This window comes from Lytechinus variegatus, chromosome 8 (assembly GCF_018143015.1).
Source record: "Lytechinus variegatus isolate NC3 chromosome 8, Lvar_3.0, whole genome shotgun sequence".
NCBI classification, from domain to species: domain Eukaryota; kingdom Metazoa; phylum Echinodermata; class Echinoidea; order Temnopleuroida; family Toxopneustidae; genus Lytechinus; species Lytechinus variegatus.
The window spans coordinates 35,935,296-35,951,575 of record NC_054747.1 but is presented as its reverse complement, the minus strand read 5'-3'; the positions used below and the strand labels follow the sequence as shown (position 1 = coordinate 35,951,575).

General features: G+C 36.2%; 1 protein-coding gene across 1 annotated transcript; it reads right to left on the bottom strand.

Annotated features, from left to right (window-relative positions):
* Positions 1-8,186: 8,186 nt before the first annotated feature.
* LOC121420442 lies at positions 8,187-12,949 on the bottom strand. The gene is made up of 2 exons (XM_041615077.1): positions 11,370-12,949; positions 8,187-9,188 (listed from the first exon to the last, which is right to left on the bottom strand). Exons 1-2 carry the CDS (start codon positions 12,560-12,562, stop codon positions 9,116-9,118), a joined length of 1,266 nt encoding a protein of 421 aa, XP_041471011.1. The 5' UTR covers positions 12,563-12,949; the 3' UTR covers positions 8,187-9,115.
* Positions 12,950-16,280: the final 3,331 nt, after the last annotated feature.

The following is a 16,280-nucleotide window of genomic DNA, read 5'->3' as shown; positions in this document are numbered from 1 at the left end:
AGACGCCTTAGATGAAAGAGACAAGAAAAAGGAAACAAAAATCAGGACCAAGTATCAGGAATCAAGAACAAATGGCGTAGAGCCAAAAGGAAAAAGAGAGGAACCAAATAAATCAAGGATTGATGAACAAGAGGAACAAAGATGTTTCAACTGCAATGGATTGGGTCATTGGAGGAACAACTGCCCATATCCAAAGAAAATAAAAGGAAGAACAGCAGATTTTCAAGTACCCGAAAGGGAAATGATAAACGAAATAAAAGAGAAAGAGGAACAAATCAGAGTCGGAACGACTCTAGATGGACAAGACAAAAGAGGAACAAGAGATCAAGAAACAGATGAACGAATCAAAGTCAGAACGACTCCAGATGGACAAGAAAAAGCGGAACAAATCAGAGTCGAAGCGAGTCTAGATGGACAAGAGAAAAGAGAAACAAAGGAACAAGAAAAAGAGAAGCAAACCAGAGTCGGAGTGACTCTAGATGAACAAAATACAAGATGACAAAAGAAAAAGGAACAGACCAGAGTCGGAGCGACTCTAGATACCAAGAGAAAAGACTTTACCTTCAAGGCAAAGTAAATGGACAAAAATTAAAATTAATGGTCGACACTGGAGCTACCAACACTCTCATTGGAGAGAAAGTGTTTGATCAGATAGAGACCAGAATTACTACCAGTGACAAGTGTTGTACTACAAGCAGATGGCTCTCAATTGAGAATCAGAGGAAAGTCAATGTTAGAAGTGCAGATTGGAGATATAGTCGTCACTACAATGGTTACAGTGGCTAGTCCAAAGAATGAGGGCATTCTAGGGCTAGATTTCCTTGTCAAAATCAATGCTGTGTTAGACTGCCAAAAGATGGAATTGAGGACCAACTATGGAATAATTCCATGCCTAGATAGTAACGGAGAATCATTCTGCAGGAGGATAGTAGCGGGAGAAGATTATTCAATTCCTCCAGGACACGAGATGGTATTAGCAGGTAAAGCTATAGGCAGAGAAGTGTTATATATAAGAATAATTGTAAAAGAATTTTAAAAGCAATTACATTCATCTATTAGTTATTTCCCTTTAAAGATAGCCATGAATTGTAAAGAACATTCTAGAATGTCTTTTTATTATGCAGGCCTTGCCTATTTAAAGGCCAAGGAGTTTTATTGTTGAATAGGGAAAAGCCAAACAATAGAATTGTATTGGTAGTGGAAATGAACAATAGGCTTAGCTATGTTATTGACACTGTTGATTTCAATGAGGTCATTCAAGAGTCTTCTGGATTTTGACTGCTCCTGAAAGGAGAATGTTCTTTTGGAAGAAGGTGCTAGAACCTTCCATGGTGGTGAAATTTTTGAGAATGATCTAGAATACTTGTAATTAGTATATAAGCCTGGCAGATTTTCCAAGGATCATCATATATCATCACATCATATGAGAGCAGGAGATCACATCACATCATATTAGATCACTTGATCATCACATCATATGAGATCACTTCACCAGATCAGATCAGAGCTAAGAGTTTCACTCCAGACTTTATTTCTACCTGGAATAATTATCTTCTGTGGAATTATTTGCACACCATCAATGAACTGTTTGCAGTTATTTTGAGAGAGGAATTTTCAGTTCTCATCGAGATCATCAACATCATCAACCTGTTCAATGAACACGTTTCAACCCATGGATTGCTGAAATTGACTGTTAATCATCATCAACATCGTCTTCACGGACATTTCAACTTGTTACAGTGACTCTTATTATTCATCGTACTTCAACATCAGTTTCATCATCGCCATCACTGTGAATTTTCGCCAGCCAACTGGGATCTTATCATTTGGACCATAAAATTGGAATAACACCAGAACTGATTTCAAGAGACGTAAGACTATTTATTATTTATGCTTTATTAGTTTGTTTAAGTACTTATTTATTTCCTGTAATAAAGAAAAAAGGAAATCAAGTTTAAACTTTATATCTCAATTTCTGATTGTTATTTGTTGCAGTATCGTAACAGAAGTATCACTAGGTGATGGATTAGTAGCACCACCTGTAAATCCAACAGAACTAATCAAGAAAGGACTCATCGTCGCCAAATCTGTTGTGAAGGCAGACGAAGATGTACTACCTGTTCGGGTTTTCAACCCAACCAAGGAACAAAGGATCATAAAGGCAGGCACTGCCATTGCTTCATTGTCAGGGCTGGAAGAAGTGAGCATGGAAATGTGCAACCTTGCCGAGCCAAATGAGACCAATACCAACAAAGACATACAAGAACATCTAAAGGACCTCTTTATTCGCAATACTGACGAAGTTCCAGCCCAATGCCATGATTTGATAAAAGAACTGCTGGTTGAAAATGCAGATGTTTTCTCTACAGGACCTTCGGATCTTGGACAGACCAGTTTTGTCCAACATGGCATAGATACTGGTACTGCGAAACCAATACGTCAAGCCCAGAGGAGACATCCCCTGACGCAGAGGAAGGAAATAGACGAGCAAGTAAAGAATCTACTAGCTCAAGGCCTGATTGAGCCAGTGACTTGCCCATGGGCATCCAACATCGTACTTGTCAAAAAGAAAGATGGCAGCCAAAGATTGTGTGTTGACTACCGTCAACTCAATGCAGAGACGGCCAAGATTAAAGATTGAAGATGCCTACCAGCTGCCCAAAATTGACGACCTTCAGGAACCGGTTGTTCAAATGGTTGAAACCATCACTGACCGGAGCTCACAGGAGAAAGCTGACTGGCAAGAAATAGACAAGGACATATGTCCTATCTACACGGCCAAGAAACTTGGCAACAGGCCTAATCAAGATGAAGCATGCAGGTGTTCCATGGCTTCTAGACATCTACTGGAATATTGGGATGCCTTAGAACGGAGGGAACATTCTACATGCCGTCTTGTTCGAATAGACCCTGTGCCACCTCACTGGGAAGATAAGGAACCGCGACTGAGTCGATCTCTTAGGTCACTATGCCGCACTGACTCTCGCTCACCCCGTCGGTCAGAACGTGGTAGTTCGGCTCGACACTCCCGTTCCTGATCACCAAGACGGAAGTCCAAGACACCACAGAAGGATATGCCTAAATCATCTGTTCCAGGTTGTCCAAAGTCTCCTGAACCTTACCGATCAGAAGTATCTCCACGGCATGGTCGGAATTCTACCCCTGAACCTGAGGAGCAGCTGGACTAAGATGAGACGTCGCCTTCACTGCTTGATTTGAGATTCGCTTCTAGGAAAGTGGTTTCGGAGATGCCGTCTACCAGTGACTGGATAGAATGCACCGGAAGGAATGCTGAGACGCAGACTGACAACCCCCGCCAGAGAATTCAGGCATTCTTACAAGAGATGAGAACCGGCGGATCAGAAGAGAAGGTGACCCTGAACAAGTCAACCGACGCATTCCAGATTCCGCCAAATGTTACCTAGCTTTGTTCGTACTACGGAGCGTTACATCACTAAGGAAGGAGAACTGTTAGAAGTAATGACAGAGGAACTCAAGAAGAAACAGCCGTCTTGAACAGTGTCTCTATCGTGTTCTTTATCACATAATCTCTCATTAAGAGAGCACACAAAGGTCTTGCAACATAAGCTTGAAGCTTTAGTCATTACAAAACCATTATTTTACACTAACCAAAAAAAAAACTGATGAAAGGGTATATATGTATACAGGTACATGTATATACAATATTAACATAGAAGTATACAGAGAAGATGAAACAAGAATAGAAAGGAGGGTACCCCAATTTATATAAGAATATATTCATAATTTGTCAAGCAAATACAACGACATGAACTATCTTCGAAGAAAACATTATATGCCTACATTTTCATCATAGTTTCGAGATGAGCATGCTCTTAACTGCCTTCCTAATAACTACCGGCCCATCGCAAACCTTCCTTTTTTGGGTAAGGTTCTGGAGAGAATAGTGTCGTTGCTGCTCAGAGTTCATCTTGAGGGATCTGGCTTGCTTCCTGTGCCTCACTCTTCTTATAGGAACCATCATTCGACAGAGACTGAGTTGGTTAAAATTTTCAACGATTTTCTACTGGCTGTGGATAAGGGCGATGAAGTAGCGTTAGTCCTTCTGGACTATACAGCTGCTTTTGACACTGCTTTTGCAAACGTCTTCTGAGAACAGAAAAAAAAATTCAAGGGTTAATTTTCATACATGACCTTATGTCCAAATGTCACTCTGGTGTTTTTCTCTCCTGGACAGGTTTTTATATCAGAGGCGTATTGTATTTTAATCATTTTATATTTGAGGGGTTTGTTTGCCCCCCCCCCCCAAAAAAAAATAATAAAAAAAACAAGGATTAAGTATATCAGTGGAAGTCATACCTTTCTTTACATGATTAAGAAATTGGATTGTGTGCTACACATGCTTAACCCAATTAAACCATATGGAAAATGATGGTAATGCTTGTAGAATTTGTAAAGACAATATTTGCGTACTATTCCATATTTATATTAATTATGCCTAATACAACGCAATCTCTTGAATGTAATGTTTTTGTGATTATGAAATAAATTCTTACAACCTTATAATTCTTATTATCATTAATTTGATGATTGGTATCACGTCCATCATCTTCTTCATCGTCTTTTCTTCAAACATTCTCCTCCTTTTTTCTTCTTCTCCTCATCATTCTTATTCTCCTTCCGCTTCTTCTTATTTCACCATAAGATCATTATAACTACTACCATTAAATTTAGTGTTCTCATTATTACTACCATTTCTTTCATTGTTACTGTTTTAATGATTGTCATGAGTAGTCTTAGTGAAAGAAAAAGTATAGAAGAAGAAGAAGTAGTAGTAGTAGTAGTAGTAGTAGTAGTAGTAGTAGTAGTAGAAGAAGGATCAGTGATTTCCTCAACCATGGACATTAATGGTAATTCTAATAAAATGGTGTTAATGTTATATAGTATTGACATACATTACTCTTGTATTAGCTCCTCATGATACCATAAGGTCACTGGTCTTAAGTCATTGATCAGTGAATTGTAACTTAAAGCGCACGCTATTTGGGGGTTCAATGTATCCCTATACGCCTAGACTAAATTTGTGCAACCTACACCGCAAGGTCATTTCCTTCTATGATGACTAATCCTCTCATTAGGATTTTCAGGGGCGCGTCCCGCTCCAAACACGCGATTTCGCTCGTGAAGGGCGCCGAATAATGGACTATTTGGTATGTTTAAAAGTACTTTATGCCAAGTTTAATGGTTTTATCGTTTACAGTGCTTCCAAATGATTTATAAAAAAATGTATAGGATATTTCTCCTGGGGAGCGCCCCTCCCCTCCGGATCTTACGCGTCTGGGGTAACCTCGAGAGACATAATATCATCAAGGATTTATATATATGTATATATATATAATTATATATCGATACTTAAACATACGATATCGTAAGCCCACAATATTCTTTTTTTTTATTTTCTCGAAAGATTCAATGGCCTAAGGCTAATAGCCCCAACACCCCACCCCCCAAAAAATGATGTTGTCATGTATTTCTACACTTAGCAATTCATAATAATTGTCTGCTACTAATTATAATGATAAACATTAATAATAGCAATAATAATGAAATATTATACAACATACACCACTGACAAATATATCTGCATATATATATATGCATGTATATATTTATATTGTGAAAGAAATTAGTGACGAGAACAATGGCAGACGTATAGCTTAAATCAACTGAGGTTCCCCATGACACTATTGGTAAGGCCGCAAAAAATCTCTGCCTGGAATCGAACCCGCCTCCACCCGAACGCAAGTGCCTATAACCACTATCTGTAAGTGTATAAGTTTGATAGAAAGATGGAAAGCCGGGGAGGGGGTATTTAATAAATCAAATGGAAAATATAAAAGTATACACGGATTTGCCCGTCCCCTGTAGGACACATTTCGCAACAAACAAAAATGTTGCCACCAAAAGTAAACTCCCGGAATTTGTTTTAGATAATACGAAAAACAATGCCAGTTCCATACAACCAGAGGTTACAAAACGACAAAAACATCAATGTGTTGTTGCTTCCGTTTAGCAAGTATATGATGAGGTCCACAAATTGTCACACGCTACTCGTTGACTTTCATTACCGCATAGCCCCGCCCCAAATTTCATCCCGGCGACGTCAAAGCTTTTTTTATGTCTCACTACAAATCCATCTAAATATATGAATAATTACTTCTGGCGTTGAACCTCATGAAATTTAAAAAACCTGAAGTTTACCGTTACACTTTATAGGAATAAAAATCGTCCAAATTTAATTCAGCCCCTTTTCAAATCCCCTATGCGCTGTTTTAATAACCGACTGCGGCCAAGAGGCGTCCTCGTTATTATCCTAGATATTGACGTTATCAATTATTTTACTCGGAAACCCGTACACTTACTCTTTCCAATTCCACGGATTCAATCATGGATTCAATACAACGCTGCCTGGTGAATGGAGGGTTTCACGTCTAAATCTAAACTACTGACATACTCCCTCTACGTCCAAAAAAGCAGTTTAGATTGTGTTGATTGAGAAATAGCTTTGAAAACTGTCTGATGTTGACATTAGTGATAGATGATGATAATGTGTTTATGTAAATACCGTACTGTATTCATTTTATGCGGATATGCATCATGTTTTTTAGAACAGATAACCTGACCTTCAGTGTAACTGTTTTTCTTTTTAAAAACAAACGTGATTTATCAAAAAAAAAAAGAAATTAAAAATATTAATAATATTAATAATATATTTTTAAACATCTATTTACGAGAAGAGGGGATAACTGGCGAAAACTATAGGCCTCTATATAATTATTTTTCAAATTATTTTCAATATTTCCGAACCTCTAAGTATTGTGGGTTTTCAAAACGTAAAAATAACAAACTATGAATATTTGAAAATGAAGGGTCAACAATAAAGGGAAATGTATGGACAATTGCGAGTTAGCAAGGCATTAACCAAAAAAAGAAGGAAATTGAATGGAAGAAGGAGGAGAAGGAGAAGAAGTAGTAATAATAGTAGTAGGAGCTGTAGTAGTAGTAGTAGAACAAAGAGAAAAAGAAGAAAAATGAAAGGGAAGATTATAACATTTGAAGAGGAGACAGACTGAAACAGTCTAAAACCCATATTATTCATTGTTCATTCACGAGGAAATGTGGCATGATTTCGACATGCCATTTACCTAAACTATTATGTATTCCAAATGATTATGCTCAAAATATGATGAGATGCGTTATGAGAAACCATATAAGGAGCATTAAAACTGTTCATTAGAGAAATTAAAAGAAGAAGATAGAAAGGGGTTTACCATACCACAGTTCGGTGGTCAACATTCCTTTTGAAAATATTTAAATGGTAGAAAATAAGGAAATGTAAAGGCAAATTTATGAGACACAAGCATTCAAGTTTACAAAAACAGAAAGTATTGCGCTGAACTATTATGTAAAGGAGAAATCATGACAAACAAAAAAATAAAAAAACCGGGGCATTTCATATGACAAAAAAGGGAAAGCGATTTTACATATTTTTTTTACAGATAAAATGAAATAAATTGAAAGGAAAGTGAGTAAGCTATGAAAAAGAAGGACGAAGAAGAGTAGAAGAAAAAGTAAAAGGAAAATAGAAATTCAACCAAAATGATATCTTCTTTTGGTTTGGGTAGGAATTCTAGATTAATGATTAGTTAATTATTTATTTATTTATTTATTCACACATATTTAAACAGGTTCACAAGATCAGAGATAAAATTACTGTTTTGCATCTTGGTCCTGGTGTATAAAAAGACATGATAAAATAGTAATTACAATGATAGGCATATATCAAAGAACAGGGTAAGACATATTTCAGCATAATACAAGTTCAACATGAAAACATTATTGATCATCTTATTATTAATGGTAAGAAAAAAATAGATAGGCTTATATGAATAACAAGGGTAGGTATAAGTATAACCTTAGCAACTACAGTATATAAACAATTGCAAAAAAAAAGAAAGCAGGGGCTAAATGTGAATTATGAATAGACAGAATAAAATTGTGATGTAAATATATAAGTTCAGGGATGGGAATTATCATGACATACATGTATTAGATTTCGATTTTTTGTATAGAGACTTAAACACATCTAAGGATTGAGCATTTTGGAAATTTGTGGGTAATTTATTCCATACTTTGGCACCGGCATACTTAAAGGATTGACAAAAGAGTTGAATGTTAGGTTTTGGTGGTACGACATTAAGGGAGTTAGCATTACGAGTGTTCAATCCATGCCTGTCGAAGTACATTTCTATTTCATTGCATAATCGGGATGGGGCAAGACCGTGGACACATTGGTACATTAGAGTTGATAAGAAGTAATCACGGCGATCGTCAATCGTTTGCCAGGAAAGTTTGTTCATTATGTGGAGACCAGAATCTGTATTATAATCATAGCTAGAGGTTACGTGACGGGCCGCTCTTTTTTGGAGTCTCAATAAGGGTAATTTCAGTTTGTTAGGGCAGTTGCCCCATACTGAGACACCATAATCGAGACATGGTTGTATAGACGATATATATATAGTATTAAGTAAAGTTTTGTTTAAAAATTTTGCTAATTTGCCAAGGTAGTAAATCTTGTAAGCAGTTGATTTGCATAAGTGTCTTAAATAGTCATTCCACTTTAAATTTTCATGTATGATAATACCCAAATACCTGATAGAATGAACTTGCTCTATGAGTTCATTATCAATATAGATATTAAGACATTCTGTTGACTTTGTAGAAATTAACATTGTCTTCGTTTTATTAACATTTATCTTAAGACGATTTCTTTTATACCAGTTATCTAGGGTGTTTACCGTATTTTGTAAATCTATAGTAACATTATGTATATTATCGCCAGTAACATAGATAACTACATCGTCGGCATAAATAGAGCATACAGCATTATTAAGGCCTTCTGATATATCATTAATAAATAACAAAAATAGAACAGGAGCAAGTACACTGCCCTGTGGTACCCCTACTGGTAATTCCTTTATAGAGGAGTTTTTACCCTTTGAAGAAACAAGTTGTTTTCTTCCAGTGATATAGTTAGAAAACCATTTTAATTCTTTGTCATAAATTCCATATTTCTCTAGTTTAAACAAGAGTAATTGATGATTAACACAGTCGAAACATTTGGAAATGTCAAGAAAACATGAGCCAATTAATTCTTTATTGTTAAGAGCCTCGTGAAAATCATCAATTACCCTGTGAAGGCAGGTGACAGTAGAATGATGAGGGAGAAATGCATATTGATCGATATTGATCATATCGTTCACTTTAAGATAGTTTAATAATTGCATTTGAACTTCTTTTTCTATCATTTTAGATACGTGGCATACTACAGATATAGGTCGATAATTTGTAATGTCATCTTTGTTCCCCTTGCCCTTGTATACAGGGGTAGTGCGGGCAATCTTCCAATCACAGGGTATGTCACCTGTGAACAGACTAGCATTAAAAATAGAACATAGAGATTCATATATATATGGAGCAGCAATTCTTAGTAACTTAGTATCGAAATCCAATATATCGAGATGACTGCTGGTATCAAGACAACTCAAATAGTTTAATATTTTTTTAGATTTGATTTGTTCAATTTCAAAAGTTCGAATACATTTGGGGTGTTTCCAATCTAGAATATATGAATTTTCAAAACTCTTAGATATTTCTTTGCCTATATTAGTGAAATAATCATTTATAACATTACACTCAATATTACAACTTTCTGAGTTAACATTTTTATTCGTAACTTTTTGCAATTCTTTCCAAAGTGTCTTTGAGTCTGACTTATATTTATGAGTGATATCATTAAAATGATTCTGTTTATTTTTTCTAATGAGATCAGTAATACGATTTCTCATTATACGATATTCTTTATTAATTTCATTAGAATATTGTAAATTAGATTTATTTTTTAAGTAATCTCTTCTATAAATCATCTTTACAATATCAGGTGTGATCCAAGGGCATGTTTTATTCTTTACGCGAATTGTCTTGATAGGAGCATACTTATTACAAATATTGATAAATTCAACCTTCCATTCGTTCCATACATCAGTTACAGATTGACTTTGATATTCCTTTTGACTAAGAACATCCGAATTTTGAATTGCTGAAATAAATTTTTCTTCATCGAAGTGTTTATAATTACGAGAACGTTTGGTTTTATGTTCATTAACGGTAGACTTAAAACTAATACAAGTAAATACAAGATAATGATCACTTACACTTATTTTGGCAACATCACTAATGGTATGTTTTTCAGGCATGGAGGATAAGATGTGATCGATACATTTGGATGATGAAGACGTCACCCGAGTAGGTTTGTCTATCATTTGAGTAAGAGCAAAAAGATCTTCAATGAGATTAATAGGGTTAACACTGTCATTGATATCATGTATGGTAGGATAGTCAATATTTAGATCTCCAAGTATTAATATTTCTTTCGATTCAGATGAAGCCTTTTCAATTGTATCGATCATTCTTTCAAAATATTCATTGTTTGCATCTGGAGGTCTATATAAACAGCATATAAGTATGTTTTCAGACGAAGGCCCTTTCAAGTTCACCCAAACACTTTCAACAATTCTATCATTTAAATCATTTCGTTCGTTGATTGACAATGAGTTTTTGGTAAAAATACACACACCCCCTCCACGGCGACCGTCAGCGCGGTCACGGCGGAATATGGAGTATCCATCTATCAAAATTGAACTGTTCGTAATAAACGGAGTTAACCAAGTTTCAGTTATGCAAAATACATCAAGATTAAGTTTGTTAATTAAAAATTTCAGTTCATCCATTTTATCAAACAAGCTGCAGGCATTTAGGTGGGCGATTCTCAATCCTTTAGTTTGGTTTAAGAGAACAGCACAACGATCATACTCATTTTTGTAAGAGTCAGATGAAATATTAAGTGTACTTGTCTCTTGGGAGTCTAAACTTTGATCGGCAATGTCATCTTGGCCGATGTTCTATGTAGTATTCAATCTGCAGAATTTAGCTTTATGTCCAAGTTTATGACAGTTAAAGCATTCGATTTCTTGACCGAAGCGGCAATTTTCTTTCTTATGGTTTCTTTCACCGCAGAAGTAGCACCCAGAGTATTCGCCATTATGTTGCATAGAGCGTTGTGTGCGTTGCCATGGTTCGGTGGATCTCTTGTCAAACTCGAGTGGGCGTGGCACATTAGGCAACGGCGGTATCCTGGAACGCATCCGATCTAGTCACTAGACAGAGGGTTTCCGATCGCTGCAATATCAGCGTAGTTAGGTTGATGACGAATGGTAGTAGTATTTGAGATATAATTATCAGTAGAAGTTCTAACATAGGTGCTTTTCAAAGGTACTGTTTCATCTGAAGATGAAATTCCATTTACATGCTGAGATAGATTTATGGCAAATACAGAAGCACCTCTCGCATTTAAATGCACTCCATCGATACTTAGATGATTTGACTCATGAATATTCTCATTGTTTATGTAGTTCCAACCATTGTTTTCAGCCACTTTAAGTAGAAGACTATTTGCAAGGCTAATCTTTTCCATAGTTTCACGTTGATTTAGCCTTCTACTTATGATAGAGCTGATGGTAATTGTGGTAACCGTTGGGCATTTCGCAAGTATTTGTGAACCCAAAGATTCTACCTTCGTTGCAATGCACATAGCATCGTTGATAGGAATGTTATTACCACCAATATGGAGGATTACTTCTTTTACATTATGCTTGTTAGCAAGGGATTGTGTTGGATCAAAAAGATCATCAATCTTAGCTCCACTAATTGTTTTACAGATGACCTTTGTGGAACTAGACAAGGTTGATGGTTTGATTGGTTTTAGCATTGAGTCGCCGATAATTAGTACGTTGGCTTTCATTCTCTCCTTGTTTTCTTCGATGTGCTTTAATCGTAGACATTCTTTCTGATGCTTTTCTCTGTAGTCAGATAGTTGGTCTGATTGGGACTTTGTACTGACAACCAAAAGATCATCTCCATTGTCCTCTAAGAGTGGATGAAAAGGGTTATTGACATCTCCACTGGGTATATAGGTAGGAGATTTGATGGGATCTTGGTTTTGGTTGACTTTAACAGCTTCGTCGGCGATGTTGTTAATACGATCATTGTCAAGAGATGAATGAGCAGATAGTAATGAGTCAATACATGAGGACAGGGATTTAACTTGACTTTGTAATTCTCTCAGCTTCGTATTTAGTTCAGAGCAATGACAAACTCTATTCAGAGTAGATATATCATTATCTGGTCGTTGGTTCAAAGCATTTTCAGATAATTCAATATGGCGGCTCTCAAGCTCATGCTTTGCAAAATGGTGACGTATGTCTTTATTCAAATGAGGAAATGTAGAACACAAAGTTTCATAAATGTATTGAGATTTACCAGTACTCTCATTCTCAACAGTAAGACGGAAAGTTTGTTCAAAGTATTTCACTGTTCTTTCCAGACTGGTCTTAGTGACATATTTTGGTAACTTGTAACGAAAGTTGTTAGTACCCGGAGTTCCTGAGCATTCATTCATTTTCATGATGATGCAATAATGAGTTTATGCGATGTAATATGATCAGTCAAAAGAACTTTAGTCAGTTTAAGTGATTATAAAACTGCACAAATAGAATCGGATATCACAATCAGTACGTTACCAAAGTATGACGGACTCCTCATTGGAGTGTGAAGAGAGATCATGACATTGTTGTACACAGTTGGGACTACGATATAGAGCTGAGCTAACAATCCCAAGGGGTAACATATTTGAAATATATCCTTCTATGATATGATATTAGTAGAATAATTCTCCAAACTTGAAAGATTAGCACATCCGTGTGAGGTTCCTTTTAGTGAATATACCAGGTCACATTTTCCCCAAATTTAAGGATGAGATTGAAAAAAGATAGCAAAAAAGATCAAACGCGAAGCACAATTCTGGCATTCACTCATCCATCCATGAATAATGGGGGTTACGAGTACACTGTCAGAGTTATTACCGGTTAAGGATAACGCTTGTGTTATGGGTACAGGGTTGGGGGTAATATCAGTAATATCTTAGTATTAGAATTGAATTTTAGATTGAAAAAAAAGTTAAATGGCCAAGACATGATTTTTAAAGATTTGATATATTTTCGCCTATAATTCATATTATTTATCTTTTATCAAAGCAATAGATGGGCGAATTAGTTATGTTGACGTGCGGTTATTGGGATAGATTAGGATGTGAGTATTTATACCCAGGCTTTTATAACTTTAAGAATTGGAAATATGTTTATTTTATTTTCAAGACAATTTCAATTTAACTTAGTAATAACTCGGGGACATGGCTGCATCTTATGTAGGTTCATTTATTACTTTGATTTTTAATGATTATATTTGAATTGATTAGAAATATGTTCTACATGCACAAAAATGAATGAAAAGTTGTCCACGGTGATATTTCATACTGGTAACGTTACCAACTTCATAGGTCCCAATGACAGGGATTTGCGGAACTTTTCATTATTTTGAAGTCTTTAAAGGACAAGTCCACCCCAACAAAAACTTGATTTGAATAAAAAGAGAAAAATTCAACAAGCATAACACTGAAAATTTCATCAAAATCGGATGTAGAATAAGACAGTTATGACATTTTAAAGTTTCGCTTCATTTCACAAAACAGTTACATCTCGGTCGGTATGCAAATTAGGGAACTGATGACATCACTCACTCACTTTTTCTTTTGTATTTTATTATATGAAATATGAAATATTTTGATTTTCTCTTCATTGTCATGTGAAATGAAGTTTCATTCCTCCCTGAACACGTTGAATTCCATTATTTTAACATTTTGTGCTTCAGGCAAGGAAGTCCTAATCATGAAATTCGTAAAAATTGAAATATTGTATAATTCAAACAATAAAAAACAAAAGAAATGGTGAGTGACATCATCGACCTTCTCATTTGGATGTAACTGGCTCCTTCATATTACTATTTTGTTAAAAATAAGCGAAACTTTTATTTTACATCAAATTTTGATGAAATTTTCACCATTGTGCTTGTCTGATTTTTCTCTATTGATTCAAATCAAAATTTTCTGAGGTGGACTTGACTTTTAATGAAGGTCATCTGAATACCCTCAAACTTGAACTAATTCATTCTTTCTTATTTATTCTCACTAACTTAATGTACACTGTAAGCAAAGTATTGGGTAATTTTTTTACCACCACGAGGGTAATTATGTGTCCAACCAATTTTGGGCAGTCTTTTACCAATCGGCGGGAAGCATATCGTCCAGTAAGGTTTAAAAATAAGAAGCAATTACTTAAGAATGGGCAAAATTTTCATTACACTGGATAAATAGAAATGCCCCTCCCCCAAATGCCCAATGTTGGTTGAGCAGATAATTACCTCCATGGAGCACTTTTACCCAATGTTTTGTTTTAGAGTGTACACAAATTCCACATGTTAAAATGACGGTTTTGTTCTGTTAGAAATGGTGCCAAGTAGGGCCCTACTTCCACCCTCCCGCGTCCAGTTGACAAATGAAAATTTCACATACAGATAGAGAATGGGGAAATGATTAAATCATTTTTGGACATAAGATCAGATTGGGCCGCCCATCTTTTTTTTTCAAAATCCGCTGTGACACACCTCCTGAACCCCTAATACATAATGTACACTGTCTCCCGATTAGACAACGAATCATTTTCAAGCTATTTCCTATGGATGTGCATTCAAATCCCATATTAACCTCGCCCCGAAATATTTGTCTGATTGTTTAGAAATTTAGGCACCAGGTAGAAGAACTCGATCCTCGGAAGACTTTAGTTTGACATAATTATCTAACTAAAATAAAACAGTCCGGAGATGAAACTTCACTGTTATAACTTCAATGGTATGGAACAAACTCCCTCTCACATTAAGACAGGCCCCGACGATTGAATCATACTAGAAGCCCTATTTTTTTTTTAGGCAAATGCCTTCATTTATGTTTTTCCACTTCTGTTTTTGTGTGTAATAGGAAAATTGAAACTGATAAGCGATTTGGATCATAATTACAATAAAAATAATGATATTCAAGAGGTTAAGGGGTCAAAGGGGTAGTAACCGGGGTAAGTTTTTCATTATTCGTTCCTAAAAGGAAATTTTCATCCCGTATCTCATTTTGCAGCCCCCCACATTCCTAAGGCCTATATTCCACTGGAATAAAAATCAAGAGTCATCACTCCGTTATCTTTATGAAGCATAAGTAATCTCCACCCCTCCCCCTCTCTTGTTCAACGCAGACAATATGGAAAGTATTGGAATATTTCTTTCCTTTGCGTCCAGTAAAAAGGCCTAACAAAGCATTATTCAATTCGGAGAGGTGAGAAATAAAGTGAGTGTCCTCTGCTTCCTGTCCACAGACTTAAAGCGGAGAAAAACTCAAAAAGGTGAGAAATAGCATGAGTTTCCTCTGCTTCCGGTTCACAGACTTAAAGCAGAGTAAAACACGGAAAGGTAAGAAATAGATTGAGTTTCCTCTGCTTCTGGTTCACAGACTTAAAGCAGAGTAAAACACATAAAGGTGAGACATAGAATGAGTTTCCTCTGCTTCCGGTTCACAGACTTAAAGCGGAGTAAAACACGGAATGGTGAGAAATAGAATGAGTTTCCTCTGCTTCCGGTTCACAGACTTAAAGCGGAGTAAAACATGGAATGGTGAGAAATAGAATGAGTTTCCTCTGCTTCCGGTTCACAGACTTAAAGCAGAGTAAAACACGGAAAGGTAAGAAATAGCATGAGTTTCCTCTGCTTCCGGTTCACAGACTTAAAGCAGAGTAAAACTTGGAAAGGTGAGAAATAGCATGAGTTTCCTCTGCTTCCGGTTCACAGACTTAAAGCAGAGTAAAACTCGGAAAGGTAAGAAATAGCATAAGTTTCCTCTGTTTCCGGTTCACAGACTTAAAGCAGAGTAAACCTCGGAAAGGTGAGAAATAGAATTGGTTTCCTCTGCTTCCAGTTCACAGACTTAAAGCGGAGTAAAACACGGAAAGGTGAGAAATAGAATGAGTTTCCTCTGCTTCCGGTTCACAGACTTAAAGCGGAGTAAAACTCGAAAAGGTAAGAAATAGCATGAGTTTCCTCTGCTTCCAGTTCACAGACTTATAGCGCAGTAAAACACGGAAAGGTGAGAAATAGAACGAATTTCCTCTGCTTCCGGTTCACAGACTTAAAGCGGAGTAGAACACGGAAAGGTAAGAAATAGCATGAGTTTCCTCTGCTTCCGGTTCACA

Coding starts and splice junctions, on each gene's coding strand:
- LOC121420442 (XM_041615077.1), bottom strand. CDS start 12,562: ATGAAAATGAATGAATGCTCAGGAACTCCGGGTACTAACAACTTTCGT. Junction 9,189..11,369: donor TCTTCAGATGAAACAGTACC/TTTGAAAAGCAC, acceptor AATAAAGAATTA/ATTGGCTCATGTTTTCTTGA.